The sequence below is a fragment of the Mauremys reevesii genome, linkage group 5 (assembly GCF_016161935.1).
Source record: "Mauremys reevesii isolate NIE-2019 linkage group 5, ASM1616193v1, whole genome shotgun sequence".
In the NCBI taxonomy this organism is placed as follows: Eukaryota; Metazoa; Chordata; order Testudines; family Geoemydidae; genus Mauremys; species Mauremys reevesii.
This window is the reverse complement of record NC_052627.1, coordinates 131,297,689-131,312,945: the sequence shown is the minus strand read 5'-3', so window position 1 is coordinate 131,312,945 and position 15,257 is coordinate 131,297,689. Positions and strand designations below refer to the sequence as shown.

Below are 15,257 nucleotides of genomic sequence, written 5' to 3'. Positions count from 1 at the left end.
CCGCCGCTGCTCTCCCTGCTGCCTTCAGAGCCGGGCCCCCGGCTGCCGCCGCTCTCCCCGTTGCCTTCAGAGCTGGGCGCCCGGCCGGCAGCCACCCTGCTGTAAAGGCAGCACAGAAGTAAGGGTGGCAATACTGCAACTCCCCTACAGTAGCCAGATTTCACAGTCTGGGATGCGTTTTTCACTGCTGTGAATTTGGTAGGGCCCAAGTGATGGCAGGACAGGAAGTAATCAGCTTTATCTGCAGCAAGGGCGATTTAGGAAAGAACAGGTTAGAGACACACCTGTCAGGGATGGTCTAGTTTAAAGCAAGCCCAGGCTACTAGTGACTGGAAGTTGCCATCTGATGGTTGGTTTGTGAAAGCAATTAATTATCTTATTCCAGTTCCAGGCGGCCAGCTGATCACGTCACGGTTCTCATCCACCGCTGTGGAATAGCCATGTCCTCATCTTATCCCAGAGTCAGCCCGTCCAGGAGAGGGGTGGGGCTGAGTGCTGGGTGAAGGACACACTACTGCCGCTGTGACCCAGTCCTGCCTGGCCTTTGTTCCTGCCAATCCAGCCCTGACGTTACACCCTGTTGGTGGAGAGTTTCACACAACTCTGTGACTCTCATGGTGAAGGGTGTGCAAAAGCAAATCAATGTGCTAACAGCAAAGAGTCAGTAAAGTTAGACATACCCATGGCGTCTTCAACTTCTCTGCAGGCACCGAAAGCCCCAGCGCTGGGCCGAGCCGGGCAGGGTGGATGGTGGTTCTCCTGACCATGTGGTCCTCTGGACTTGGAGCAAAGCCGCCCCTGAAACAGGCACTAACCCTACACATGCAGCACTCCCCGTCAGAAATACAGCTCAGCAGCAGCCGTTCCTTCCCCAGCCCTGTCGAACAAACCTGGAACAACCCAAGCACGGAGCCTTGCGTCAGACCTCCAAACACCCGGGCCTCAATTGATGTTATTTTGCCCAGTTATAAATCTCGATACACCCACTAATGGGAGGTCAAGAAATCAGACGGCTGAGAGCTTCAGTCTTTATTAGAGAGATTAAAGAAGAGGTTCATGTTACAAATGAATATAGACCATTATCCTGCAACTAGAGCCCCGACAGCGTGAAGGCAAACGCCAGCTGGCACCTGTGGCGCGAGACAGGTCCTGGGAGCTGGAGGGGGCATGACCTAGTGGGATCCAGACTTAGCCTTCGGCCTGCCCAGCAGAGTGGAAGGAATCAGGTAGCAGGGCTGCAGTCCACACACTCCTTGCCACACACTCCAGCCCTACCTTCAGCTAACAGGTGTGCAGGGCGAGCAGCACTTTGCAGGATCGGGTCCGAGCGTATCCTGGCTCAGTGGAACCTGCCGTCTGATGGGGAACTTTCCCAGTGCATCAACCCTGGAACATGCCAGTGCCCTGGGTCCCTTCCGCTGCAACGGCAGAGACCCTTCAAATCACGGGGCCACGTATGAATCCTGCCTGCAGCATTCAGGAGACGATAGCAAGGCTCCGATCCGTGGGAGTGTCACATGTACACTGGGTTCCAAATCGGGGGGGCAGGGCTGCCCTATCTCCCTCCTCCGTTCCCAACAGCCTCCACCATCCTCCCCATTGCTAATTATAACTCCTTCCTTCTCATCTCCAGCAGCCCACACCCCCCCCCCCCCGCACTACTCCAAACGTGGCCTCCACGCACAGAGCTCTCTGCTCATTCCTCCCTGCCCCCTGCCTGGCCTCGCGGCTGAGGCAGACCTACTGGGGGAAGGTGGGTGTATAGGGGGACAGGGTGAGGGGGGGTCCAGGCAGGGGCAAAGCCACACTGGTCTAGATTGGTCCCACACCCAGCACTGCCCCCCATCAGACCCTGCGCCCTCTAGCGTATGGCCCCAAGCCCCCTAGAACCTGGCCAAGCCTTAACCCAGAGCAGCCGCGTGTTAAAGCTTCCCACGAGTTAGAAGCAGAACCTGGCTCAGAACCACCTGAGCATTAGAGGTGTAAAAGGGGTCAAGATCTGAACCCAGCTGGGAACTTTGCGACCCTCCTGCCCTGTAACCGGCCAAGCCAGCCCCACCCTGCTCTGACCCCTCCCCCACTGCGAAGCATTCGAGATCCAGGGCCAGCTTCAACCACCTCGCGTTGAACCGCTGTGCTCCTGCCTCCACTGGGAATCATGGTCCCAGGGCCAGAGCCGAAGCCTCTCGCTCAATGGACTTGGGACCTGACTGAAGTGAAGGGGGCAGGATCAGGCCTTTGAACAGTATAAGGTATTAGAGGCTCCCGTCACCTTGCAGTCTCCAGGGAACGCGTCAGGCTCGTGCGCCTCCCGGCTTGGCTTTCCAGACTTAGTGAAATTGGCCTTTCTTTCACTGAGCAAAGCATGGAAATTCAGGAGCAGGCTTCAAAGGAGGAAATGGCAGCAGAAAGTTCATCGCAGCATGTAGACAACACACGAAGGGAAGAGGGTTTGTTCTCGGGTAGGTCCAGCATCACAATTACTGTTAAGACCTGGCCCTTCAGTCCTTCCTCCCACAAGGACCCCTCACTCCTGCAAGGAGTCGCACTGACTTCAGTAGGGCTACGAGCCAGAATACAGGTCTCGGGATCAGATGTGTGTATGTACACACGCATGTTGAGTCCATGGGTTAAAGAATGGGCTTGCGGAGTATTATTGTGTAACCCCGAACGCAGAAAGCAAAACAGACGTTTAAAAACCATCCTGATACTGCCCAGAGTGCACCAAGGACCCAAGCGTTTTTGTACCCGGCTGAGCTGGGCTCTACCATTTCAAAAGGCAGAGGCACCCGCAAAACACTCAAACAAATGGACCTTTTAGAACTTTTGCGACTTTATTTTTAGAATTCCGTTAAAAAGCCCTTAAAATACCCAACCCAAAATTTAAATAATGCAACAGGCGGAGCAGACCAGATCAAGCCAGGTGCTCCAGAGGAGCCGGAGACAGCTCAGGGCTAGGGGAACAGCCTTGGATCTGGAGAGGACGATACAGTGGCAGGTGGCGACAGTCCAACCTCTTCCGCTGCTGCCCTGGCCGCCGTGTGCCACCCCACTGTATCTTCTTGCGAAGGCTGAGCCAAAACTCACCCAACGTGCAGAGCAACAGATCTGCTGGGGAAGCTGGAAATCTACTGACCCGTCGAAACTACCAGGGAAGAAGGTTCCAGTCACTTAAAAGACCTGCATAGGAGTGGACCCTGCTTTTTAGGATAAATGCGCTGAGCCTCAGCCACCCTGCTTATCTACTGGTGGCTTCTTCAGCCAATTAGAAGACACCTGAGGACAGTGGACCAATCACCAGCACAACACACAGATGGGGGGAGTGGCTTGATGCTCTTGTGCCAGGTTATGGTAAAATGTTTGAGTGAGGCCTGGCTTACAGGCGATCCAGGAAGAGCCGCGTGAAGCAGCATTGTGCAAGCAGATGGGGAAAGATGATCACGAGAAGGGCTGCCTAGCCGGGCCAGGGGCTCTCAAGCAGTCAGCCTGTTCCCCTACGTCTGTTCGGTGCAGAGAGCGGGTTGGAAAATGCCCCCCCCCCCAAGTCAGTATTTCAGACGTCCCAGGTTTGCACCCACACTGTGTCCGTCTCTTAGTGCCTTGCCTGGCCTGGCCACTGGGCCTAGGTGGAAGTGGGAGTATCCTGGTGAAGCCAGTGGGGTTGTGCTGGCTTACGCTAGAGGTGAATCTGGCCCATGGCAGTTGATTCCTGTATTCGCTTGTGGTTATGGGCTGGCTCCAGAACAGCCTCAGGCTCCGGCAGCCTCGTTCCTTAGACGTGAGGAGTCCGAGCCCACATCCTCAGAGAGATTTTTAGGTGCCTGACTTCCATGGATTTCAACAGGAGGGATTTCTCTCTTCTGAACGCCATCTCCGAAACAAACCCACACAGAGACACTTCCTCTCTCCTCCTGGCACCCTCATCTTGCCTGAGTTTAGGCTTCTGGCGCCACTCGGCCGAAAAATATAAACCTCTGGCCGACCTGGCGGGTCCTGCTAGCACAGGATGATCCCCCCCGTGCATTACTCTTTCCCCTCGTTACGCTTTATCCACACGGTACCATTTCATTTGAGATTGGCAGTGCGCACCTGCCATTGTTTGCAATGCCCCTGCTATCTTACAGCTCCTCAAAATGCTCCTCTAGCGCGCTCTGGGCTCTCGGATATCTGCCTACCCGCCCGGAAATAGTTACTAAGGAAGTCATCTGGCGGTGACAGTGAATGATGCGGTGATGTCTGAATTTAGCTGGCTACCAGCTGCAGCACAATAATTCCAGTGGGAATCACCCAGTGAGTTTGGATTGTGGAGTTTGGGGGCAGGCGGGGACTGTTCTTCAAGGCCAATCCCTTCAACAAATCCATCCAGAAGGCTCCAAGACCTTCCCTTTCTCTCCCCACTACCAGAAGGTCCATGGAGGCTGCATCATTTCATAGGCGGGGATGCTGGTAACGTTGACGGGGATGGAGATGATGGCCCAGGGGAGTCCATGCTGTTCCAAGGAGCGTCGGATCATGTACCTAGAGAGACGGAGACCCGCATATTGATGCAGTGAGTTGGGAAAGGGCAGCTCGGTCCGTAGGCGCGCGCTGGAGCCAACGAAGAGTGCAACGTCAAGACCCACTCAACCCCACAGAACAAATTCCACTGACTCCACTAAGGGTCTCACTTACAGGGCCTGATTCGGGGAGGCACTTCCCTCTGAGGTCAGGGGGAGCTAAGAGAAGTCACTTCACCCTTCCCCTGGGACACTCAGCACCTTGCAGAATCCTGCCTTCATCGGGGGAGGCCTGAATTTTCTGACAGCTGCCCTGGCAACCTGCCAGGAGACTGAGCGCTGCACTTAAGCTGCCTAAACAATTTCCATGTTTAAGAATCAAGCGAGGCAGCCACATGGGATTGCAGATGCCTCTTGCTTGCTGGATGAACAGGGATGGCTGAGTGGAGCACCACAGTGGCTCATCAGCACTGGGCCAGCCCTGGAGAGAGAGAGGCTATGCCTTGCAGTTTATGTTCTCTGCTTTAAGCACTAGCTTTATCATTTATTCTCCATCACAATGCTGTAGATAAAAGTAACTTCAGTCTCCATGGCCAGAGCCCATGGGCGGGGGCATGGACATTAAAGATCTGGAGAATATCTGAGGTGGTGGAAACAAAGGTGCCAGTGCTATCTTCATTTCATCCACACAACCACACTGACTTTAATGGGGCTGCCTGGGTACAATGGGCACAATCTGTGAAGATATGGGGGGGTGCGCACGTTGGGGAAAGGCACCTACCCGTCCCTGCCCAGGAGGAAGAGAGCAGGAATGTCCGCCGTCAGCCTCGTGCTGTCCTGGATCATTTCAACGTAGAAGCTGTCGTTGTCATACGCGTTATCGGCGATAATCACCGCCCTCCCGCCGTGCTCCTGGACGACCCGCGTCTTCGACAAGAAGGAACAACCCCTGCGGCAGAAAATAATGCTGCGTCTCAGAGACCCACTCGGCCGGCTGTCTGCACAGCACGATGCCTATGTCTCCTCCTTCAAAGACATCACCCCTTCCCAGCTGATGTGGTTCGTGCACTTCATACAATCGCTGCCCGCGAGAGCAAAGGGTGAAAAGGTCCACACTTATGTTTGAGCGGGGGAATAGGAAGCGAATGACCCATTTTAACCAAAGGATTTTTATTGTTCATAATAATAATAGGGACCTCTCTATCTGTGCTTCACCAACATTCTCCCGACACCCTGGAGACATCGGTGAGGGAGCAGGCGAGGAAACTGAGGCAGGGTGGTGCTGTGATTTGCCCAAGGATGCAGAGGGAATCTGTGTCAGAGCTGGGGTTAGGATTCTGCAGCACCTGGCTCCCAGGCCTGTGCTCGGACCGGGCCTCATTAACATTACTCTCTCAGCAAACTTGGTAATTAACCATTGGAACAACTTACCAAGGGTTGTGGTGGATTCTCCATCACTGGACGCTTTTAAATCAAACTCGGCTGTTTGTCTAAAAGCTCTGCCTTAGGCATTCTTGTGGGGCAGGTCTCTGGCCTGTTAGACAGAAGGGCAGACTGCGGTCCCTTCTGGGCTTGGGATCTATGAAATCATCTCCCCTAAATCTCTTCTTTGACTTTCTCAGTCTTCAGGGCACCTCAGCGACACTCTCCAGTGCTTGTAGGGTACCACTCCACCCCAAGAGCAAGTGAGCGACTGTGCTGGCGTGTATGGCCCCCCCGTCACCCAGCACCAGCTGTGATCGCTGGCCTGTCTGGGACGTTGTCCTACCACTAACACTTGCCCGGCAATCCTCCACTGGCGCAGCCCTGGGCACAGCATGCAAAGCTGCTGGCTTCCGCAGACTCCTTTGCTAACAGTGCCTGGGAGATAGCTGCTGGCTGACCGGTGGGCAGGGAGCAGGTGGTCTCACTCCCACGGAGCAGGTGCTCTTGTTACAAAAAAATGCTGATCCAGCATAATCAGCAGCCTGACACAGTCCACCTACCCACAATGGGAGGTGTGACTGCAGCACGCGTGGGTGTACAAGCTGGCTTTGAGTGAGCTAACCAGCGAGAAACAGCAGTGATGCCGCAGCAGCTGCCACTAGCCGCCTGACTGCAGTGTAGACAGACCCCCAGAGTCTCAGCGGCCAGGCCCGGTCTTTCCCTTCTCCGCCTGGGAATGCATCCCCCCAACTCAGAACTGGGGCGGTGGTGGGGCAGGGTGGAGCTGGCTGGCAGTGGTCCATGCTGGACCTGTTCTGTGGTTATTAGCCAGAAGACTTCAGCCTCCCAGTGGCCAGGGGAAAGGTGGATGCTTTAGGAAAATGGTCCCAGTGAGTAGGGCCTGTCCAGGCTCCTGGCTGCTAGCCCACACGGCTGTTCTCAGAATGCCGGGGCTAAGAGCCTGCGTGAGCAGACGGGCCGTTGAGGGGCTGAATTCCCCCTGGCACGATGCCTAGCGGCACCAGGCCCACCGCGAGGAGGCAGGAGCTTGACAGCAGGCCCGGGAGGAGTGGAGTTGAGGGGCAGCGTTGGTCCCTGCTCAGTTTCCTGCAGGAAACCCAGGAGGGCGTTAACAATTCCTGAAGCTACATTAGTCCCCTCAGCAGCTGCTGCTACTGAGTAAGTGACAGCAGTCCCATGCCAGACGTCTCCAGCCCCGACTGAGCTGGGATGTTTCATTCTTGGCAGGCCCCCTCGTCTGTGGGTCTGGGAGGCTCATGCCACAGCCCCCTAAATGTCTCAGGAGAAGGGGTGATGCCCCAAACACTGCCCAAGGTGAACCTTCGAGCTGGCAGAGGATTCCCTGGGGAAGGGGTACATGCCTGGCCTGTTTCCTTTCTATTAAACAGCAGCAGCTGCCTTCCGTGCGGGACCTCTCCGGACAGACATACGGCAGAGGGGAAGCTGACAATGGAGTCAGTTTTGTCAGCCTAGAAAGTAACAGGACTGGAGACTAATCACGTTTCAGGTGTTGGCTACAAGGAGAAAGTGACCAGCGTACATATAACTCCCCAGGTGGACTCCCCAGCCTGGGAGAAGTGTGTCCACACAAGGAGTTTTACTGGCATAACCAGCAGTATAGCGACCTCAGTAATATTCTCCAAGCAGAGGAGCCTCTACTGTCAGGGGACTATGACAAAAATGAACATGAGCCGAAATCTCCACGGGACCGTTCCCCAGGCAGGTGCTCTGCGACGTGCCAGATTTCGTACTGCCCGATGGAAAAAAGCCAACCCGCCCACTCCCTGCACACGCTGTTCTAGAATCACACTAGAAATAGCCCCTCCACCCCCCACAATCGGTAAAACCGATATGTCATCCAACCTACCCACGCTCCACCAGGGCGATCTGATCTTGGATGAAGACTCCATTGTTTAGCTCCCCGCATGCCTCCGGAGGGTCTGCCGGGACCAGGTGTATCTGCTCGTATCTCGTGTTCTCGGAGAGGAAAGAAAAGCAGCAGACTGGGAGTAAAGGCGGGGGGCAGCACTAGGGGCTGGGCGGCTGGGTTTGCTAACGTAGGTCTATTCTGGGGCCTGCAGCGACAGGCTTTATTTGTTCTGGGTAAGGCCAGCTTCACAGATCACTTCTCACTGTCCTGCCTCTAACTAAACCTGAAGAAAACTATAGAGACAGTCAGATCTGGCCTTGTTATTGCTAGACTGCTACATACTCTGCCGTCTATAGCACCTAAGGGTCTAATATTAAAACCTGATGGAGCTATCAGAGGAGTGTGAGAACAACGTAGTGGCTAGTGTTTCCTCTTCCTTGCTACAGCATCTTTCTGCCAACGATTCCTCAACCCCCACAACAGCCACGGCAGGTGGGCCAAGCTTATTACCCCCATTGTACAGATGGAGAAACTGAGGCACAGAGCAGGTCCTTGTTGTGGCCAGAGACACACAGTGAGTCTGTGGCAGAGCAGGGAACAGTACTTCGGTCTCCGGACTCGCAGTTCTGGGCTCTAAGCCCTGGATGGCCCTCCCTCTCCTGGCTCCAGCGTGAGAGGCTCTAAGCCCTGGATGGCCCTCCCTCTCCTGGCTCCAGCGTGAGAGGCTCTAAGCCCTGGATGGCCCTCCCTCTCCTGGCTCCAGCGTGGGAGGCTCTAAGCCCTGGATGGCCCTCCCTCTCCTGGCTCCAGCGTGGGGGGCTCTATGCCCTGGATGGCCCTCCCTCTCCTGGCTCCAGCGTGGGGGGCTCTAAGCCCTGGATGGCCCTCCCTCTCCTGGCTCCAGCGTGGGGGGCTCTAAGCCCTGGATGGCCCTCCCTCTCCTGGCTCCAGCGTGGGAGGCTCACAGTGCCATCCGTCCTGCGGGAGACCTGGCAGGAAATTACAGGGAGGTCCCGACTAAGGCAGTTGTTCTTAGGGACCCAGGATTGGACGGGAGTGTCTCCCCGTGAACTGGTGTTCACTGTGTACGTGTCCATAACCAGACAACGTAGCTCCCTGCCTTTGATCTCCCTGTCCTGTGAGGGCTGTCCCAGATGCTGGGCGTGGTAGAGAACTGCCTCAGCTTCGGGCAGGTCTGCTCATGTGTTTCTTACTGAACTCATCCCCCCTCGCCCCCTTCTTTTTTATTACAGGGCCAAGGTCCCGTTTGTGCAGGTCACTGAATCACAGTTTGCAGAGTGGACAGGCGCTGCCGGCTTGTCAGTCCATCGGAGCCGGCCCCACATTGGCTGCTTGGGTCACTCTGCCAGCTCCCTCCCTCTGGGACGTGATTCTCCATGGCCCCGTGCCTTGCACCTCGCGTGGTCCTTTCCTCCCGTGCAAAGGGGCGACAAGATGAGCAAGGTGGCGTCTCTCACCCACTTGGCGCCACAGCAGGTGCAGGGCAATGGTGAATGAGGCCCCAGGGTTGTGAGTTCAATCCCTGAGGGGGCCATTTAGGGATCTGGGGCAAAAATCTGTCTGGGGATTGGTCCTGCTTTGAGCAGGGGGTTGGACTAGATGACCTCCTGAGGTCCCTTCCAACCCAGATATTCTATGATAAGACTTTACCATGCCAAGCAGGACGCCCTGCTGATGGTGGAGAAATGGCACCATACGGCAGTATCCCTTTGTTCTAGTATAAAGAGAATCTAGGGTCCAGATCTTCACAAGTAAGTAGGCTCCTAATGCTCATTGATTTCAGTGGAAGTTAGGAGCCTAAATAGCTTTCAAGATCTGGGCCTAGAAGCTCAGAGGTAGGGTCTAAACCAGGGGTGGGCAAAGTTTTTGGCCCAAGGGCCACATCGGGGTTGTGAAATGGTATGGAAGGCCGGGTAGGGAGGGCTGAGCCTCCCCAAACAGCCTGGCCCCCGCCCCCTATCCGCCCCCTCCCACTTCCTGCCCCCTGACTGCCCCCCTCAGAACCCCTGGTCCATCCAGCCCTGCCTGCTCCTTGTCCCCTGACCACTTCCTCCCAGGATTCCCCCACCCCTAACTGCCCCCCTGTCACCCCACCCCCATCCAACTGCCCTGCTCCCAGTTCCCTGACTGCCCCCCGACTCCTATCTGCATCCCCGCCCCGACAGGCCCCCGGGGACTCCCACCCCCTATCCAACCCCACCTCCCTGTCCCCTGACTGCCCCCTCCTGGGACCCCCTACCCCTAACTGCCCCCCTGGGACTCCCACCCCCTATCCAACCGCCCTGGTCCCAGTTCCTGACCACCCCCTCCTGGGACTCCCTTCCCCTAACCGCCCCTGGAACCCCACCCCCATCCAACCGCCCTGGTCCCAGTTCCCTGACTCCCCGACTCCTATCTGCATCCCCGCCCCGACGGGTCCCCGGGGACTCCCACCCCCTATCCAACCCCCGCTCCCTGTCCCCTGACCGCCCCCTCCAGGGACCCCCCACGCCAAACAGCTCCCCTGGATCCCCAGCCCCTTTCGGAACGTGGCCCTGCAAACATGCCGGAGGACTCAGGAGGAGCAGGAGCAGGGGTAGCCGCGCAGCCGAAGAGAAGTGGCGGTTTCCCCTTTAAAGCGCTGCTTCTCTCCGGCCGGCTGCGCGGCCGCCCGGTGCTCCTCCTGAGTCCTCCGGCCTGTGCTCGCAGCGCTCCTGCCGCCTGCACCTCCCGCCTGCTCCCGTGAGGCGGGGGGTGCGCTGGTGCTGAGCTGCCCGGTGGTACAGTGAGCTGAGGTTGCGGGGGAAGGGGAACAGCAGGGGAGGGGCCGGGGGCTAGCCTCCCCGGCCGGGAGCTCAGGGGCCAGGCAGGATGGTCCTGCGGGCTGGATGTGGCCCATGGGCCGTACTTTGCCCACCTCTGGTCTAAACACAGGACTCGGAGCTAGAAACTTGTGATCTCATGGACTGAGCATTGGCCTAGGAGCCACGAACTCTTGAAATTTAATCCTGCCTCTAACACTGTCCTGCTGTGTGGTCTTGGGCAAATCACTTTAGTCTGCCTCAGTTTCCCCAGTCTGTAAAATGGGGATTAAAAATATCTACCTACCTTGCAGGGGTGTTGGGATGGTTATACAGTTAACATTTGCAAGGCACTTTGAGGCTAAAATGTGATACCACTAACTAGTACAGTGCATAGGTAGCACTATTAGCTGCTTGTTGGAGATTTGTAACAGGTCATCTACATCTATGAGTGATTTCAGAAATGCAAGTTGCTTGCACAGGTGTCTCTGCAGTTAGTATACTAACGATTTATAATTCTGGCACTTATCCAATCAGTTATGGGCCCGGCATCTCACACAAGATTAGGCAGACAGGGAGAGCAGCACCCTGCCTCCCCCAATCTATCTCGCAGAAATAACTTCTTAAGTAGTTCCAGCATTTTTCTTAACACTTGGATCTGCTTTTAGGACCATGTTAACAGAGGAACTTGTTTGTTTTGCATGTCCCAGATTGAGCAGGAACTGCAGAGTTCCCAAGAGAAGGTAAGTGGATCAGAGATTCTGGAGTAGCTGCATCGGAATTCCTCAGCAAATTCCATCTACACACATCGGGCCAGACTCAGAGCTCTCTTACAGCCGTGTAAATCAGAGCAACACCACCGGCTTCAGTAACTGAGCTCAGAATCCGGCCCACTGTTTCTAAAGGGCAACAAATGTAAGAAACGACCACATGAAGGTTTCAAATCCACTAGCTGCTGTTGAGAAAATCTAGAAATGACAGGTCTAATACATATCTGAGCCTCATACTTACAAAGACGCCTCCGAAATCTTTGGCCGGAGTAGCAGTGAAGATGTAGCGGATATCCCCAGGACTCAGCACTTGGAAATATAAATATTCATGGACGCGTAAACCTGCGTATTTAAAAAGACAAAAAATAGACAAGGGGGGGAAATGGAAAAGCTCTTGGGAAATTCCTTTGGAGAGATTTAAAACTAAATTCACAATCACGCTGCTGTGAAAACAGCTCTTCTCAATGGGGGTGGGAGAAGCAACGGGTTATAATATTTCATTTACACAGCATCTTTCATCCCAACTGGAGTCCAGGTGGCTGGATATACTAGGTCACAATTCACCTGCCACTCTGATGCAGCTAGTTCTGGTGTGTGAGGGAGGAGCTGTTCAACAGTGCACAGCAATGCTGCATAACTGTTTAGAGCAGGAAACCAAGAATATGGGATTCCACTGAAATCACAAGGGATGTTTTAAGGAGGCAGAATTGAAATGACTCCTGGTGTAATTTGGCCGGGACACCTGCACGTACACCCCGGTGCTTGTGAAAATACGTCATGGGCTCTTTTTTCCAACCCCTTTCTCCATCATTTTCTTAAGCCAACTCAATGCCATACCCCAGCGAAGGCTGCCCCATGGAAGCAATGATTGCATTCAGGATTCTGAAAAGATCTACTGATGCCACTCTCCGGAACAATGCTCGGTGCCGATTCTACGCAAGCGAATGTCCCATGTGTATTACGTCACCTCCAAAGAAACAGGCTTTGTAACAGTAACCCTAGTGAGGGGGTGGGGGAATGGCTACCTGGCCAGCCAGGACAAAGCACTCCCACTCCTGGCGCAGTGAGGTCCCTTTTCCAGTACATACCACCTGAAGAAATGGTTCGCAAAGCTCCAGCAGGCTTAACACAGCTGCGTTCCGGCCACAGCAGATGCACAATAATTGCTAGCTGAATCCCAAGACACTGCCGTAGAAGTGCTTTAATTAAGAGCTCCAAATGTCCTGCCTCCGCGACTGATTCTGGAGCCACTTCTTTCCCACGGAGGCAATTAGGGATCCATTGACAAGCAGTGGGTGGAAAGCTGAATGCTGAATTTGCTACGGCACAGAAGCTGTCAGAGTTATGCCAGATCTCCTGGGAGCCTCTTACAGGTGTGTCCTCTTTCTCTCTGCCCCCACTGAGCCAGGGCAAGGGTGATGGTCTCCCACTGAGATGGCCCCTTCACCTGGAGTGTAAATCAGCACTTCCTGCAAGAGGCTTTGAAGATTCGGGATGGCTCATTTACATCTTGCGAAGGGAGCTCTGACTAGCAGTTACAGCAGGAGCGTGGGGAGCGGGAAACCTGGGTTCTGTTGCACCAACACCCTGTGTGACCCTGGGAGGGTCACTTAGACCAGCATTTTCACCAATGCCCACTGATCTCTGGGTACCCCCAATTTTTGCAGTTTGAGGCACCTTGGGCCTGATTCCCAAGCTGCTTGAGCACCCACAGCTCCAGAGGAAGTCAATGGAGCTGCTGGTGTCTACCACCTCTGGACATCAGGAACCGAGGTGTGTCAAGCTGGGTGCCCAAAACTCACCCGTCACTTTTCCAACGCATTGCCCTTACCCTTTCGCTGCCTCAGTTTCCCCTCCATTAGTAAATGGGCATAACGACCATGGCACAAGGGAGTTGGGAGGTGCAGGTGAAGCATACAATATGCTCTAGCAATCCAATTCACTCCCTAATTAAAAGGAGACCACCACACCTGGGCTTGGCCGTGATCTCTTTGTGAGAGGCTGAAGTGAATGAAAAAAAGACATTGACAGAAGCTCCAAAGGGTCAAACTGCTCTAGCAGCCCAGAAGACCGATCCACATGGAAGCATTGATGCTAGTACTATGGAAAAACCCCTTCCCTCTCACCCACAGATGCCTCTCGATGGTTACAGTGTCAGTTAGGGGAGAGGTGTCTAGTTGCCGGAGCAGGGGAGTCTGGGGATGTGGGTTCTATTCCTGGCTCTGCCACTAACTGGCTGCAAGTCCTTGGGCAAGTCGCTTCATTGTTCTGTGCCTCAGTTTCCCCATCTGTACAATCTGGGAAATGATCCTTATTAACCTGCCTCTCAAGGGCACCATGAGGCTTAAAGCTCTGCGAGATCCATGGATGCAAAGTGCCTTGTCAGGGGGAGTTAATAATTACTACAGGATTCAGAGGACGGGATGGGAGGGCACAAGGTTGAATGACAAGTAAGGGCCTAATCCTGAGAGGTGCTGAAACCCACAGCTCTTGTTTACATGAACAGGAGTGGTCAGTGGTCAGCACCTCTCCAAATGGAGCCCTAACCCTGTGTACTGTTGAGCACATTCTGACATCCTGCAGCAGCACTTCCGCTAACCTAACGTGAACCAAGCAACACTTAGCAAATCTCCCAGCCGCGGCCAGAAAATGAATTTGTGCAACCAGCTTGGACCCATCCCAAGACTCCTCCAGAATGTGACATAATAACAGGCTGCCAGCCCTTTGGAAAGCGCCTCCAAACTGAACAAAGGTCATTTCTAGAATCCAGCAGAGCAATCTCTCCTCTGGGATCTTCTCCTTTGCTTTCTCAATCTCTTTTAGCTTCTGTAGTGTCCCCTTATTTACCTGCTGGCTGCCCCTCAATCCTGCACTCCCTCCATCTTCCTTTCCAAATCTCTTTGCATGAGTTTTAGGGCTGATTAACCGTGTTCTAACGGACAAAACTCTTCCCTCTAGCCCCCAAAGAAGGGCAGCGGCAGTGCAAGATTCTCCCACCTCAGCTGTGACCTGGAGGGATCACATCCCAGGGCAAGAGGATGTTGCATTATATTTTTCTTTGGCTCGCTCACTGCTTTCAAAGCCAGGACAAGCCAAGACCGGGGGCAGGGTGGGGGGGGAGGAGAAGGCACTCAGAAACACTGGGTCATGTGCAGTGAGATCCTCCTGAGCCGGATTGCCACTGCTTTGCAGAATATAGAAGTGAAAATGGGAATTTATAAATAGACTAAAAACCCTGACAGGTTTGGCAGGTCTCCACGACAGCAAATAAAGCAGAGCGACGAGAATACAAAGAATAAATAATAATCACAAATTCACCCCAAAGTGAAACATTCAAGAAGATTTTTTTTTCACCCCCTCCCCATGTCTTTATTTAAGGCCAACAGAGCATCTGAGCACAAGGCCAGCTGCCGCATCAGCACAAGACTTCGAACAGGCACCTCGACATGCATTTTAAACGCTTTCTTGTCAAGTCAGCACAGTCCGGCCCTGCAAGCTTACTGGAAAAGGCGCCTACCCAGTGCAAGCTCTGGGGCACTCTCCAGCCCGAGTGGCCAGTACTCACCATCAACAGAAGGCCAGGCACAGAGACAGAGCGCCAAACGCAGCCATCTGCCAGTGCTGAATAGCATGTCTGTGCACCAGCCTCCCCACAGCTCCCAAACGCCCCTCTAACTATAGAAGTGTCAAACTGGCAAGAGAGCAGAGCTCGGCCTCTAGCTTCCACTCATTGGTGAGAACAAGCAGCTGCTGATCTCATTGGTGAAGGTTTCAATCAATCCACTGCCGGCTACAAGAGGGTTTAAATTACCAATAGGTTCCTAATAGAGAGGAAGCAAAAAAAAAAAATTATTTAATCCCAGGCCCACCAAAT

The 15,257-nt window shown here is 54.4% G+C and overlaps 2 protein-coding genes across 2 annotated transcripts in view; one reads left to right on the top strand and one right to left on the bottom strand.

Moving 5' to 3' along the window:
• The window catches only part of LOC120406881 (maestro heat-like repeat-containing protein family member 2A), a 282,231-nt gene that overhangs the window by 155,506 nt on the left and 111,468 nt on the right, over positions 1–15,257 (top strand). The gene's annotated exons all lie outside the window — the stretch shown is intronic.
• Positions 2,802–15,187, bottom strand: LOC120407096 (protease-associated domain-containing protein 1-like). The gene is made up of 5 exons (XM_039542436.1): positions 14,949–15,187; positions 11,625–11,725; positions 7,810–7,919; positions 5,278–5,445; positions 2,802–4,518 (listed from the first exon to the last, which is right to left on the bottom strand). Exons 1-5 carry the CDS (start codon positions 15,013–15,015, stop codon positions 4,398–4,400), a joined length of 567 nt encoding a protein of 188 aa, XP_039398370.1. The 5' UTR covers positions 15,016–15,187; the 3' UTR covers positions 2,802–4,397.